Here is a 15,893-nt window from a genome sequence, read left to right as displayed (position 1 = left end):
GGTGGCTGCTTCTGAAACATGGGATATGACACTAGAAGTCTTAGCCACACAGACAAAGGAGAGCAAAGCCAGACTGAAAACAGGACCTTGAGCACTAAAAGAATGAGAGTTAACTTCCTCTGTGCTTGTAGAGTGGCTGGAACAAAGGGGCTTTGTACACGGCTGGGGACTGTGGGCTACAATAACAGTAATTTTCTGCTTGGAGTACGTCCAGCACATTGTGGGCACCACAGAGCATAGGTAACAAACAATAACAGCAGCAAATAGGAAGAAATGTTAATGGTTTGTAAATGTCCTAGCAAAAATATTTGCCTCTGGAAACACAGAAGAAACAAATTGTTTAATAAATTGCAGAAAGACTTGAGAGTCCTCATTAGCAGACGGAACTGTGTAAGAGAGGAAGGCCCTGATCATGCATGTGCGGGCAACTACTCCCAGGAGCAATTTCATTGAAGTCCACATGTTAATTGGATCAAGGACTAAATAAACGTTATCTATGCCTGCCCCTGTTCCTGCTCATGTCCTTGTTAGGAACTTTGCTTTAATTTTAACAGGGGCTGTACTACATCTTCAAGCTTCTGCTCTTCACAAGAACTTCATCACTTCCCTAAGTTTATAACTACTCTTTTAGACATATCTGAGTATTACACTTAGAACTTACATGACTACAGCACCAAACTTGCTATTTAAAACCTGCTTTTTTGTCTGTAGGACATGCCACACACTGGTGCAACATTCGCCAAATCACTTAAGCTTACTTTTTCTTAGCTCTAAAAAGTGTGTGTGTGCATGCACAAGTGTGTGACAGTGACACATCCCTCCCATATAGGTTGTGTGGATTCTTTAGCTGATGATTGACCCCTGTGGAGCAGTTTTGGCTAAATGTAAATGCTGGGAAATATGAGAATTCTGAGGCCTTTACCCCATCATCTTATTAATCGTTTAAAAACCAAAAAAAAATCTGTGTTAACGTTAAAAAAAGAAAAAAGCTTGTTTATGCTACATGTTATTTCAAATTATGGCTTGATGAGATTTTTTAAAGCATAATAGCTTTGTGAACTAAATTCTATCCCACGATAAAAATATCCATAGAAGATGTATTCCACAACAACTAATTCCCCTGTGTAGACAAGCCTTTAAGGCAACAACTCCAAATGTTTCTAAATTAAGTTATAAATCTTACTAGTCCAGCACACTGCATTCTTGGCATAGCAGTAACCACAATGTCCTGAAGAAAAATACACTGTAAGAGCAGTAGATCTACAACTGGATTTTAAGCTGTCCTTTAATGAATATTAGCTAATACAACCATGAGTTCTGACACAGACATAAATGCTTGTTCTTTTTCACACTGAGCAATAAGCTACCACTTCGAACAAACGCTTTTTGTGACATGCCTGGAACTGATAATCATGCCATTTAATGCGCATTAAAGCATGACTAAATATTCAAATACAGAAGCACCACAACATGAAGAGGAGGGGAAGAGCTGATTGCTCTGATTATCCCCATTTCAGTCACCGGGATGAACAGAGGAAACGTGACATCAACTTAGGGACTTCCAAAATGGCAACTGCTCATGCAAAGGCTAGGAATTATTTGTTCTGAATGAGTTTTTAAAGAGCAAAGAACTGAAAAAGTAAAATCCATATAAACAGTGTGGATGAACAGACTTTATCGGCCACTGGTGATTGCCTTCTCTGTCTTGTTTCAGCATCTAATGTGATACCAATAGAAGCAAGCAGAAGTAACGGCCTCTTTAGCTCTAACACGACCCATCTATCTCCAAGCAGGAAAGATTTCCCCAGCTACAGATTTATATCCAGCTACATCTCTCACAATTTGACTGCTCTGACTCTCTCCAAGGAGAAACTGTTATTTGACATAACATTTCCACTCCTAAATCAGATGTGGTTTATTTTCAACAGCCTGGGGCACAGCCCCGCATAGCAAGCAGGAGCTGCTGTTGGAGCACAAAGAACTGTTTCAACTGCTGAGAGCTCCAAGAAGTGCTGGTTTCTGGCAGCTTTGAGACAACCCACTCGCTTTCAGGAGCCCCACTTTCCCTCCCCAGAGAGCAAACCCAAGTCCCTTGCCCATTCTCTTGCACTCTCTCACCTTTAATTTGAACAGTGGCTGTCCGAGATGAAGACAATCCCTTTACGTTGTGAGCTTCGCAGGAGAAAACTGTGCTTTGATTAATACCTGGAGATCAGCCAAGAAAAGGAAAGGAAACACAAACAGCTATATAATCCAGCTTCGACCTTCAGCAGCATTTCAATTATGTGTGACATCCAGCTCAAGCTGCACAGGCAAGTGGAGGGCTGAGCTGGGTGCCAATCAAAGGCATGTGGATTTCAATGTTATTAACGTGCTAAACACATTTTTAATGGAGAGAGTGTGTCAATGCAGCAAAGCTTCCACAGTAGCTTCAGCAAGCACTGGAAAAGAAGGAGGAATCTTGCAGAACAGCAGCTCACAGCGCTCAGTTAGTAGATGTCCACTTCTCACATTCTGGTGAGCATCTCTGGAGTAAGGATCATGCTGAACCATGTTCTTACACAATACCCAACGCTCTGGAACTCACACAACGCCCAACACTCTGGACCTCAGCCTGCCACCTGAGCAACAGCCATCTCCTAACTGGGCTATAAGCCAAGGCAAACTTCCCACCAGACACTGCAGATTTCAAGCTAATGCCCACCTGTTCCTCACCTTGCATCAGAATTTTGAAGACACACAAAGGAAGGTGAAGTAAAATGCTACTGCACCAGCACTGATGCACTTTCCAAGAGTGACACAACACAAGTGAGGGTTACGCTCCCTCTCTTCTGTGAGCAAGCATCCATCCATCCCACAGGGCCTGACTGAACATGGCATCATACTGATGTCCGGCTGCTCCAAGATGCATAAATTAATCAGAATTGAGACAGATTTGCAAAGCTGCCTGGAGCAGAGTATCCAGCATACATTTTCACTCGACTTGGCCCTCAGTTGCTTTACATGGCTCTATCTGAGAAGAGCTAAGGATTGGCACACTATGGGCATATAGTTTAGGAGGGAAAAAGATTTCCCAGCTTCATGGAGCAGCTTGCACAGTGTCTGTCTTTGCCCTTTGATTCATCTCCCAAGCCAGAGATTAATGGCATTGTTAAGGTGTAGTGGAAGAGAGGAGGGACCGCTATAAAACGAAACAGGAAAGTATTTCAGCTACTTCCACTCACCCCAGTGAAGCAGAGGAAAATGCTGCCAGCAGGCTGAAGGCCAGGCAGCAGAGCACAGCAGCACCTGATGCGTTCTGTCCCAAAGACAGAACCAAACACAGCCCTGCCCTGAGGAAAACACAAAACACACCACAAACCGAGATCTCCTTGCTCTCTAACACCATTGCCAGCACTGCTTCCCAGATACCACAATCCTTTTGCCAAATCAACTGCTTGCTGAACCTTCTAAATGTCTGCTTTCTAGCCAGTATTTAATTACTATTTTCTTCAGAATTTGATACTTTCTTTCCCTACCAATGCATGTTTTCTTACCAACTGTCTTTTTTGACATGCTTTGGCAATCTGACCATGCAGCTTGTGTCTTGCTACATTTTTTCCATTGCAAAGACAAGATCTGCCCAAGGGACATCCCAAAGAACACTGAAAGGGGCAAAGAAAGGTGTTGGTGACGAATATATATAACAGCAATTCATCTGGAGAATCACTAGGAGCAGGCGCCCTTCTTCAGGCCCCTATGCCACTGCCCCACAATGACAGAAGTTTTGTGAGGCCCCATGGGATGAGTTCAGTGGAGGAAGGGAGACTATTTTTTTATTGTCTTTCCCCTCTTGACTATCAGTCTTTTCGATTTCCATTTCAACAGGCAGATTATATAATAAGGGAGCAGTTTTCACTTCCAACTTGGAACAGCGTCGAGTGGCTACGTAAGAGAGGGAGCAGATGATAAACCATTGCAAATCACAAACCAGGTTTTGATTTACATATAAATTAGGTTCTAAGGAAAGGTTTAATGGGACTGGATAGCTCAAAGGATGGCCAAAGATATACAGAAATTCTCCCTGGGTGTAACTGTATTAATACCGATGAAAAGGCCCCAGAGATGACTCTCAGTCATAAAACCTTTTCTTTCTAAATAGCTAGTTCAACTTTGGCTCAGGGCTGCTGAGAATAATAAAACGGCAGCAAAGAGAAGAAGTAACAGCAAGCTGCTGGACAACAAGTGAGAATGAAGTTACCTTTAGGAGGTAACCACAAGAACCGCTGCGGTCAGGTCCTGGTAGAGATACATTGCCCTCCCCTGAAAGTGAGCTGAAGAGCGGCCCGAACACCTATTCCCTCGTGAGGTCTTCAGCTGATGCTGCTGGGGAAGGCAAGTCTCACCACCATGCACCTAGTGCCCACTCCGGGGCAAACCCTGAGGTATCAACCAGCCCACTTCAGCACCAATACAACCACTCTAGAAGGGTTGAACAATCACGAGGCAGTCAGGTTTTAATAAGAGCACCCAGCAAGCCTGCAAGCACAGACGGGAGGAAGAGAGGGGAAAGCAGTGTGTGACATGGCTGTGCACAGAAGGAGGAGGTGGCATCTGCTACATGTGAATGCTTGGAGATTTCCAAGCCAAATGTCACCAGCAGAGTCAGTTAATATAATGATGAAGACCCTCCACAAGGTGGAACAAAAGAGGCACCCAACGCATCACCCATCCAGCAGCATCTTTATCACAGTGCCAGCCCCATCCAAGCTCTGCAAGAGCTTGCGTGCCTGAAGCCAGCAGAAAACATGCAGAGCAACGATCACCCCTCAAGATGATACGGCTTTGTATGTGATCATGAACTCTCAGCCCTCAACGTACAGTCAAGGATGATTCTCACACTATGTGGTTACCCAGTGTCACCAGGCATGATCAGAAGAGAGCTCTCCTCTTCTGATGCTCAAAGTGATCCCCTGCATTGGCAGCAGCCTTACCTGACACATTTAAGATGGAGGGGGAGATGTCTGGAAGCCCCACTCTAGAGTCTCCCATCCACCACACAATTGTCACTGGTTCAGGGGGACCAACAGCAGCACAGGTCATATGAAATGGGGCATTAGGGGACACGGATACATCCTCAGGTTCCACAGTAAAGTAGGGCACACCTAGAAAAGCAACAGACAAGTGATAATAACTGGAGACACTCCTTCTATCTCTTGGTTACTTCCACTAATACCAGTGCCCAACACTGGACACCCATCTGCTCTGCCCCTACGCCTAATCGGACTCCCTCCAAGCCCTTCACAAGAACCAAGGGTCAGATATGCTGGATCACCTCATGGCATGAATGTTTACATACTCCAATTAGAAGAAGTCAGAGACAAAAGAGTGCTTGCTTCCCAAAATGCCTTTGAAAAACCTCTTTCACTGAGTCTCCCTGAAGACTCCCCTATGAAGTAGCTTTTAGTGGCAGCATTGGCTCAATTTTTCAGCTGGAGAGACTGGTGTTTGAAAAGGCGACAGTCAATAACTTCGGCGGTGGCAGACAGCACTTTAAAAGACAGCTAATCCAGCGGCAGATAATTCTTGCCATGCATTAAAAACTGAAGCTTGTGAATGTGTTGAACTAGCGGCTGTAACTAACCCACAAATGAAGAAAGAATTCCCCCGGTGAGAGGCTGGGATCACTTGCAATGCTCTCTTCACAGCTTAATTGACTGGAACTGCCTTCCAGCATGCTCTGACACCACAAGAACCAGGCTGCCTTGGAGTCAGGGACAATTCATTCCAGAGCTGAAGGCTATCCATGGACACAGCTCTCTTGATAACTATCTGTTCCCCACCGTGGAAAGACTCCTGCTTGGTACAACAGGCCTTAGATTGGGCCCGTAGGGAGCAAAACGCAGCTGCAATGCCAACTACCTCAGGCCATCTCTAAGTGGCAATAGCTGAGCGTAACTCAGCGCAGCAAGAGATGTGGTTCCTCTTGTGGTTTCAATGCTCCAAACCAGTGACACAAAATCCACCAGCCATCAGCACCAGAGCTGACCCTCAGGACAGCTGGTGCGTGCTTCTGATGGCTGCTGGAGGAGCTGAAGGCCCAGAGAAACGCTGAGTTCCCTTTTATTGCCAAAACACTGGGCATCAAGCACAGTTGCTACCCACTGCGTCAACACCAAAATGAGATATTCTCAGCTGGAAAAAGTGTGTTGTGGAAATCGCTGATCTGCCGCCTCACAGAAACAGAGGAACCAACAACATTGTGCATTCGCATGCTTAAGTTACGCTGTCTGTCCCTGGCCAAAGATGAGAGGCCCGAGAGGCTCCAGTTGGCGTGGCAGATGCTAAGCACCCCCAATAGCAGGTAATTAATGTCGGTGCTTAAAAAAGCGTATGGAAGCCTAAGGCTTGGCATCTCCCCTATACTTCAGCTGGAAGCGGTGTCCTTGGTCTTTCGCTGACTGTCCAGTCGCTGTTTGTGACTGTCAGGTGGCAATCTCTCCGCGCCGTCCTCACCTCCTTGCCACCCCCTTTAGAGCAGCAGGTAAATGAGCAAACTACAACAGGTCTAAAAAGAGGTCACCCCAGGAATGATGCACAGGCTAATGCTCAGGACATCATGATTTACTGCTTCTTTTTGCTTACACACTTTACTTCACTTTTTATTGCAGTCATACAGAAACAATAAAAGTGAATAAACTTTCCTGATACTAGCTGTGACACCTAAGCCTGCTTTGCCCTCCCTTCTCCAAGGAAGATAAGAAGGGAAAATACCATTGTTTCTCCTACCTGTGAGCAGTATCCCTGCCTCCTGTCCCTTTGCCATGGCACCCAAGCTAACTCTTCAGGAGGATCCTGCCCAGCTCAGCAGGTTTTCTCACTTTGGGAGCAGCTAACCAGATCAGACAAGAGGACAATTAAAAACCTCTCATAGTTCAGGGAGTGCAGCTGACTCATCCAGCTCTGGAACTTGCACTGCCCCTCTAAGAATGTTACCTTGACACCTCACTGTCTGCGACACATTTAGCCTCCCAGCTCCTGGTACAAGAGGCGAGTGCCGGCACCCCCCTGTCTCCCGACGCGCCATGGAGGCACTGAGCAGCCAGCAGCCAGAAAATCAGAGGCAAAGCAAGGAAATGAGCCTGTCTATTCCCTGTTGCAAGCTGGCATCTGTCCTACAGGGCAAATTTTCTTCTACAGCTCAGTTTTTAGACAGTGTTAATTCAGGTCCATACAGGTGTGGCTGGGGCACCGACTGTAGCCACAGCATGGGCTAGCAGCCCCAGGAACAGCCACACGGTCAGAGGTGTAATTTCAGAGGGAAACGTCTGTAAGAAACATAATCCTTATTTTTCAGGTAGTCACACTCCACAGTGTGCCACTTAGATTACCTCTCCAGGCATCAAACGCTATCATGTTCTTGGTAAGGCCAGAGTCTAGTTTCTAAACCTGAAAACAGTTTCCAAATGACTTTGTAAATTCTGAGGAGTATTTCATAAGATCAAACATTTTAGCTGTATTAAAGACACAGTTCAAACACCATCAATACAAATTCTGCCTGATACAGACTACCTAACTGGGTCTCAAGGCAGATATTGAACAGCATAGAAATCCATCCAAGCTCACTTTAAGTTAGATCACCAGCAGTCCACACTTTTGTTGTGTGGCACACTGAAGCATATGAGCACCTACGGAAGGCTGCAAATGACCAGAGTAAAGACCCTCTCCGTGTCAAAAGAGGACAACAATTGTTATCAATACAGCAACTGCTTCTAGACAAAGGTGTTATGTCCAGGGAAGAAATATATACAGCGATAACAGTGACAGTGCGACTGACAGGCTTTTGCATTCCCCAGTGTCTTCTTACACTAACAGCTGACACATTTTTTAAAACCCACTCCTTATCACTGCATGCTAATTTTTAATTTTTTTTCCACTAACTCCCATTTCACATGATAACATGCTCAGTTCAAGTTTAACCTAGCTTCTGCCGTACTTGCTTTTCTCACAAAGGTGACTAGTTGCATTTCTTTAGCTTATGCTTCCACTGTAAGCTTTGGCCTTCATTCTCAACAGTCCCCCTCACCTAGCTGCAGTTGTTTTTTGTGATTTTGGTATTTTTTGCCTGTGCTATCCAGAAGGGCTCCTTTGTTTTTCAGATGGCTTAGCACACTGAGCTACCCAATCACTCCTAATGCATCCACCATGCAAACACAGCCACCTCCGGGGCCGGCCATGGTAACTGGAATAGAAATAGAAACCCTGCACAATAGAGAGCATTTTAAACTGTAAACAATGTTCTCCAGTTGAAACTGCACCTGAAAGTTTAGGTTGATAAAAGCCTTGGATTTGTGGAAGGCAGCAGGTAAGTGTTCCTCTTCCTGTGACAACTGCTATGAATGTTTTCATAGCTCTGAATGAGCGAGACCTTTGCTGTAAAACTCCACCCAGACCAAATCGCCTCCCAAGACACCCTCCTCACTCTCCCTTTTTAAGACTGTCGATTCAGCTCTGGCCCAGAATTACCTCCCAATTGCATCCAAAAAAGCCACTTCTTGCTGCAATTACACTGTTCCTGTCAACTTCCTCAGCAAATACTAAGCCACCTTGTGACTACTGGCTTCTGAGGATCTAACACGATCGTGGCTCAAGGGAAATGAAACCAGAGGCAGTCACAAGCCACCAATCTAATCTACTCTGCCTTGGGTGACTTCTGAGCAATCAGGCGCAAGTTATTCTTTATCAGACAAGACCGGACAAAACAGCGCCACATGGAACCGTCACGGCTAGGAAGTGCTGATGTACAGCACTTCTCCTGAAACTCCCAGAATTGGGCTAAAACTGTACCTTGCCCTCAAAGACCTGTTTGGCTGATACACAGAACCAGGCCGTGACCCTGCTTTGAGAAGTGGGTTGGACCAGATGATCCCCACGGATCCATTGCAACCTGAACCATCCTGCCATTCTACGATTTATTTGGAGACCAAAGCAACAACTGATCGAGGGGCTGGAAGGAAATGTGTGTACATGAAAGGATCTTTCACTCATTTCCTAATGTGCCAAAATAAACACAGAAGGTAATAAACTCACAGCTCCTCTCCTTCGAGCTACTCTCCTACCACTTCTTACTCCTGCTCTGTAGCGATCTCACCGCAGTTAGCAGCAATGCAGTTCACAGCCACGAAGCCTGTCACTGGAGCAATCTGCTCTCACCACTTTCACCTAGAGCATATTGGTGGGTCAGCCCTGGAAGGAAACCGTCACTACTACTACTCCTCCTTACCTTCCACTATGAGCCACACTTGCTGTGATTCTTCCTTCTTCCCCCCGTTCTCAACCTGGCACCAGTACTTCCCAGAATCTGTCCGCTCGACGGATTTCAAGCTGAAAAAAGTCAAAAGCCATATCGATATTTTATGTGGATAAAGCATGTTTTTGCCCCAAAGGACCCTCCAGTGTTTGGCAAACCAGATGCACGGAGACGCAGCCAGCTCTGGGGAGCAGGGCAACAGCGAGCCAGCATGAAGCACGTGGCAGAGCAGCAGAGACGGGAGGCTCCTCTCTGAAGTGGGTGGAGGGAATTCTCAGCAGAGCAGACAGCCTTCCTCCAAAACGTCACCACAGAAAACCCGTCATCCGTGTCCTTTGAGGACAGGGAGGGGTTGGTCATCTCGATCCTGAATCATGACTCTAGCTAGCCTTCCAGAGCAACAGCCTGGCCTACAATGTCCAAGCTAGCAGGAAGCTCCAAATCACAAACCGCCAACGAGCCCGACTGTTTCGCCTCATTCAGGTGACAGGACTGGTGACAGCCTCACCCAGGAGCAGATGGGTCAGAAAAGGCCCCCCCTTGCCTCAACTGCGCTCAGTGTTATTCTTATCCCATGAGCGCCTCACACTGCAAAACTCCTTGGGCCTCTCCATTTGTGATTTCAAGGGGTTACGCTGGCCTACTGCAAACCCTGAGAACTCTTCTGTGCCCTCCCTTGCTCAGCATCAGCTCCCCTTCCGAGAAGACGCATCCAAGCAGGGAAAGGCAGCCACGGGGACCGAGCAGCATTCAAGTCGCAGGCCTCCAGTTCAGGGGAGAAGTTCTGCGCCTCGCTCCACCGCTGGAAATCTGCAGTTTCCTCACTGCTTTTTGCAACACCAGGCTAGCGTGGCGAGTAAGGGCAGAATTTGGTCCCAGAGCAACAAGGTCTCAGCTACCAAAGGCACCAGTGTGACTCTGAGCGCCTGTCAACGTATCAATGTCGGCTGCCCGCCGCAGGATGTGCAGCCATGTGTCTGCTGCCATGCAGGGATCCTCGGCAGGTCTGATGCCCGCCTCTCTAACACTAGCAGTCCGCCCTGGGGAAGGGGAAGAACGTCTCGGGAAGGAAGACGGCAAAGGGAGAGTGTTTGCTGAAATGCACAAAATGGGCCCACTACAGCCTGATTTTCAGAGCTGTACCTTCAAACGGCATCAGCTGTCCTGCCCATCCAGCCGCATGTTCTGAAACTCAGCGATCGCAGCAGAGAGTCACACAGTGGGTGGTAGAAATGATCACTTTAGGAAGAGAAAGGAAAAAGGAGAAAAAGATACGGACACATCTACATTTAGCACCCTAACTTAGCCCTGGTGCTACAGAAAGTCCTCAGTGGAGGAAAGCAAGAGGTGAGAAAGGAGATCAGACTGAGAGATTGTGAGGGGCGAAGAGAGTTTAACTAGTGGAACCATGGGGAAGAAAATGGTATAGTTTCAAGATAAACTGATTCCACAGTGTAATGTTACGCAATAGTTCTACTGGGTACAGATACAGACAAGCTTTAGCACACAGAGACTTTTAGTTGCTGGAATTGAAGACTCCATGCAATGTCAATCCAAGAAATCCAATGGGAGATGAAGCCAGAGCTCAGGGAAGAGTGATTCTCAGTCAGTCAACAGTTTTGAGCCCTCTCAGTGATGGCATGCTTGCTTGTACAAGCTCTCTTTCTGCACAGAAAAAGCCAGAGCAGAATCTTGGGTCTTGTTTAACTCAGTACTTCCAGAACTAGCTGACATCCCTCTTCTGCTGAAATAAAGGCACAGTGAGCTGTTTTGCAGAGGAGAGTTTTTGCGAAGCTGAGTGAGGCAGGACTGATACCACGTAGTGTAAATACATTAGCAAAGTCTCTGCAAAATGACTTGGGGATGGTTCAGGTGAGAAACACTCCTCCCCCAAAAAAGGAAGGGGAGGTAGTCCTGGGACTCTGATTTCAATCAACAATCCTCACCCTTTAGGCAGACTGACAGCTCAAGAGAGGGACTAAGAGAACAGAATGAGTACAAGAGAGAAAACCTATTTATATAAGTCAGACCTTCGTCCTCCTGCTGCACAGCAGAACAAGGTGAACAAACAAGGCAAGAACATCCTTTCACCTTGAAGTTACGTCTCAAGCATCACAAGCATTAGCAAAGCACCTCTCACCACAGCAGTCAGGGAACCAGTATGGTTCTAGTGCGTAAAATCTCAGCCTTCAGTGGCTTCAGTTCTGCTCTCAGTTATGCCCTTGCCACGAACTGAACTGCAGACCTAAGGACCCTGCCCCGCCAAGGGCACTGCAGTTGCATACATATAGCTGACAGCAGAAAACTGTGCAATAGTTTCCACGATACTCTTCCTTCTCTGCACCTGTTGTACCTGAGGAAGCCGATCCAGTGTTCTTCATCTATTGGAATGTACACCTGGTCTACGCTTTGCACCACTGCTCCGTCCTTGATCCACAACATCTCGGGATCTTCCATTCCCTCGAGGCTGCAATTTAGTTTGACGGGTTGACCCTGGGACACCTTTAATTTGATTGGAGATCCCGTAAATTTCATACCTAAAAAAAAAATACTACTCCGCCCCACCCCCAGAAGAAGGGGGGTTGGAGTACAGCAAATTACTCTAGGTTGGTGGTCTGGAATTACACACCCTACCAGCACACACTGCAGAGGGGTCTGTTAGTCTCAGCACTGCTCTACTACGCCTGCTAAGCAACAGTCAAAGGCAAGCACTGAAAGCACAACAGCTGGAGAAAAGCGGTGGCTCACTCTGTACATGGGGCTTTTTCCAACTCATGTAACAGCAGCGTGAGCTCCTACAGAGCAGCGCCCAGGCAGAGCCAGACAGAAATGCTGGGGGCTTCATCGTGTCAGTGATCCAGCAGTGCCAAGCGTGTTTGCTTAACACAGAACCACACCTCCCTCTTTTCCCCAGGCTTGAATTTCAGCTATGGCAGTCCTGCGCTGCTAAGGAATCATCGTGCTTCCTCCATTGTATGCATTTGTAAAGAGCTGGGATACGAGAAGGAATCAATTATGTCTCGTTATTCAGCATACACTGTTCCTCTGCATTACAGAAAGCTTCTCTGCAATTTGCAAAACCCGTGAAAGCAAAGCCTATTCCGCAGCACACCGCGCCGAGGAGCAGAACTGTATACAGAACAGATATTTCTGCCGGGTGATGTGGGCGTGTGCTCAAACGAGCCTCCCTGATCCTTCAGTCCCGCCAAAGGACCACATTATACACAGAGCTATATAGTTGCGACCCCAGAGCAGCAGGGCCAGAGTCAGTGGAGCTGCTCAGGTTTACACAGACACAAGTGATCGGAATTTGGCCCGGAGCACTGTTACATGTGTGGGTGGATGGGGAGTGTTTCCCTCAAGCAGAAGCGAATATATGGGATGTGTTACCATGAGAAAACACGGAAGCCAGCTATATAAGCACGTTCAAGAAAGAAAGGCATACGCAGACGGAACCAGAGGATCAAAGGAGACCGTGAGAAAGCAGGAAGGTGGGAAATAAACATAAAGTTAGTTTTGTTAGGGAGAGTTGGCCGTTTCCTATGCAGTGGCACAAGACTGACAGACCAGAACAGGTCTAGCCGAGTTCAATATCACGCCCTGGCAGCAGCCTCTACACCCTTTAGAAACAAATGACTCCACCGCTCTGCCGCTCTTGTACGGCCACGTATCACAACACATTACAACTGCACCCAGTTCACCGGCTGGTCAGCTTCTCACAGGCTGCCTCACTAGCCTACAGAGCCAGACAGAAAAATGCCAGTTGTGAAATCCACAGTGCTGCTAAGTAAGGAGCTCTGTTGCTCTTGAACTCTGTTACAGCCTTACTGGTGACCAAATACAGTGATTTCTCACGTGCCACTTCCCTTCTCACCCACACACCACCCTCCCACAGCCACAAAGGCACCACCTCGGAGGGCAGAGCAGCAGCGGAGCGACTTGCAGCGCAGCTGTAACAGCTGGAAGAAGCGGGAGCCAGCGCTGCGGGACCAGCCCACGCTCTGCCGCCGGTACCCAGCAGAGCACCAGTGGTCCGGGAGCAATTCCAGAACACTGGCAGGAGTACTTTGTTCCCCCGGCCTGTTAACAGCAGGTTTCCCACACTCAGTCTTTGCCTTTCTATCTGCTGTTATTAATTTGGCCAATTCACAGAGAGCATTGGAAAAGTGGTGAGATGATTATTTCAGTTTAGTTGCTACAGCTCATTTGCTGGGCTAAGGATTTAATCACCTTGGGTGAGGATGATCTAACCTCGGATTACTTAACTCATCTGTAACACAAATTACATGTCTCAGTGCATGCCAGAAAACATCCTCCTCTTCACCACTCACAATACTGGAATAAAACACGAGAGCTTCATAGCAGCTCTCTCTGCGTTAAAGAAAACTGATGTAGCCAGGCTGCTGAATGCAGGCACAAATGGACAGGCACTTTCATTACAGGTGCCTTCATGGAAAAGCAAACTACTTGGCTTTCCTCAGACTGCCCTGCTGAAAGAGTTAGCCACAAATTAAACAAAGAAGTGTTGTTAGAGACCCTTTATGGTTTTCAGTTCCTATACAAATTAATGATGTAGGAAATTAATATACAGTACAAGCGTTCAGCCTGTAATTCTCCACATCACCCAAGTATAATCCCTCCATCAAGACCCACTGAAATGAACAAATACAGGTCAGGGATTTTTTAATAAATTCACAGGTTTTTGACAAAAATCCAGTTTTAGCTGCAGCATCTCTTCCCGCAGGTATCAGGAAGATTAACACAGGAGGCCAACACGGATTTTAATTTCCACCTATCCCTCCTTCTACTCTCCCACTCACGATTTCTCATCTGATAACATTCCTGCCAGTGCAAGAAACGATCTCATCGAACGAGGTTCCTCCAAGCCTACCTGTCAGAGCTGCGGGATTTGAAACGTATAGCTAGGAAACAAAATTCTGTTAAATTTCTTATCAACCAGTTGTCAGACTGAATTGACAGCAAACAGATATACTTAGTTGTCAAAATATGTGTCATCTCTGGGTTTTGGTTTTTTTTTAAAACTTGCCATCTCTGAATACTTTGATACCTAGGGACAGCAGCGTGTTTTTCGTGAGGATGGTCTGGGAGCGGAGAGAGAGGCAGCTGCCTACCCACGCGCGCCCGGGGAGGGGCTGTCGGCTCCTCGGGACCCTGATGCGGCCCCCGCCCGCCCGCCGAGGGGTTCGCCGGGGCGCCCAGGGGCTCTGGCCCGCCGCCCTTCCCCGCCGACTCGGGGCCGAAACTTCGGACAGCGAATTCAGGAGGGAAAAAAACCACCACAAGCCGCCCAGCAACGCCTGAGCGCCCGGCTTCCCTCCGCGGCGACCGGCGCCGGGCAGGGGCTGCCGCCGGGCGCCACGCAGCTGGCCCCGACCCCCGCCTGTGGCCGCCCGGGGCCCCGAGGCCGCCGCTCCGGGCGGACCCCGCCCAGGCCGCCCCTGCCCGCCGGCCGGCCCCCGGGCACCCAGCCCCGCGCCCGGCGGTCGCCCCCAGCGGGCTGCCGACACCCGCGGAGCGGCGCGGCGGGGGGTGCCCGCGGGGGGACCCAACCACCGGCGGGAGCCATACCCCGCCGCCCCTCCCCGCCCGCCGGCGGGCTGTCCGCCCCTCTCACCTGCCACGGCGGCGACGTCCCGGAGCGCCGCAGCCCAAAGTCCCAGCAAGAGGAGCCGCGGGATCGCCATGCTCCGCTTCAGCTCCATCGCTCCCGCACCACCATCCTCCCCCCCAGCTCCCGGCGCCGCGGGGGGCTCCTACCGCCCGCGCAAGGCGGCGGCGGAGGCGGCGGCGGCGAGCCCCGCGTCGCCGCTCGCCACCGCTCTCCCCTCCCGGGAGGCTGCGGGGACGCTCAAACTTCTGCCCGCGGCTCCGGCCGGGGCAAGCGACGGGAGGAGGGGGCGACGGCCCGGGTCCGGGTCCGGGTCCGCTCCGGGCGCCGCCGCCGGGCGGTCTCCCCCTGCCGGCGCACAGCCGCTCGGCGGTTCCTCCGCGCGGGTCGGTCGGTCGGTCGGTCTGTCGGTCGCTCCGTCCCTCCTCAGCCGCCGCCTTCTCCTCCAGGAAATGGCGCTCTCGGGCGGCCACCGCGCGCTGTGCTCCCCCTCTGACATCACGCTCATGAATATGCATGAGCCCGGGCGCCCGCCGCCCCCGAAGCGGCGAATCACCGCGCCCGCCGCCCCTGCCCCGCCGCCCCGGGACGGGACCGGGGGAGAGCGGACCCCGTCGCCCCCCGCCTCGCGCCGTGCTCGGGGGCCGGGCCCTTCGGGGTCGGGGCGCGAAGGGGGGCGGCGGGCGAGGGGGCTTCTGGAGGCGGCGCCCCCCGGCCTGGTTTGCGGGGCGGCGGCAGCGGGTGACCCGCATGCGCGGGGGCTACCGGGGCACCGGGCAGGGCGGGAAACCGGGTCGCAGCGATGGGGGAGCAGGCGGCCAGCCTGGCCCCTCGGCAGCCCCCCTGCACCCTCCCAGGGGAGGAGGGCTTGGGGCCGCCAGCGGGGCTCAGCGTTCCCCGGCCAAGGCTCCGCCGGGGCGAGCAGCCCCTCGCCTCACACACGAAGCGCCCCCGGCGCCATCTTCCCCGGCCGGC

The 15,893-nt window shown here is 49.9% G+C and overlaps 1 protein-coding gene across 3 annotated transcripts in view; it reads right to left on the bottom strand.

Moving 5' to 3' along the window:
* TYRO3 (TYRO3 protein tyrosine kinase) overlaps nucleotides 1-15,381 on the bottom strand; it is a 43,686-nt gene extending 28,305 nt beyond the window's left edge. The window contains exons 1-5 of one of the 3 annotated variants that reach the window (XM_075425473.1): nucleotides 14,925-15,381; nucleotides 11,643-11,826; nucleotides 9,263-9,363; nucleotides 4,974-5,144; nucleotides 2,119-2,205 (exon numbers count right to left, since the gene is read on the bottom strand). In XM_075425473.1, the coding sequence (XP_075281588.1) occupies nucleotides 2,119-2,205; nucleotides 4,974-5,144; nucleotides 9,263-9,363; nucleotides 11,643-11,826; nucleotides 14,925-15,012 (631 nt within the window). In that variant the 5' untranslated portion in view covers nucleotides 15,013-15,381. The remainder of the gene's footprint in view (nucleotides 1-2,118; nucleotides 2,206-4,973; nucleotides 5,145-9,262; nucleotides 9,364-11,642; nucleotides 11,827-14,924) is intronic. The other 2 variants (XM_075425474.1, XM_075425475.1) reach the window with 2 other exon arrangements.
* Between the last annotated feature and the right edge of the window lie 512 nt (nucleotides 15,382-15,893).

This window comes from Opisthocomus hoazin, chromosome 7 (assembly GCF_030867145.1).
Source record: "Opisthocomus hoazin isolate bOpiHoa1 chromosome 7, bOpiHoa1.hap1, whole genome shotgun sequence".
In the NCBI taxonomy this organism is placed as follows: Eukaryota; Metazoa; Chordata; class Aves; order Opisthocomiformes; family Opisthocomidae; genus Opisthocomus; species Opisthocomus hoazin.
Note: the sequence above shows the minus strand (reverse complement) of the source record. Positions and strands in the feature narration are given on the sequence as shown.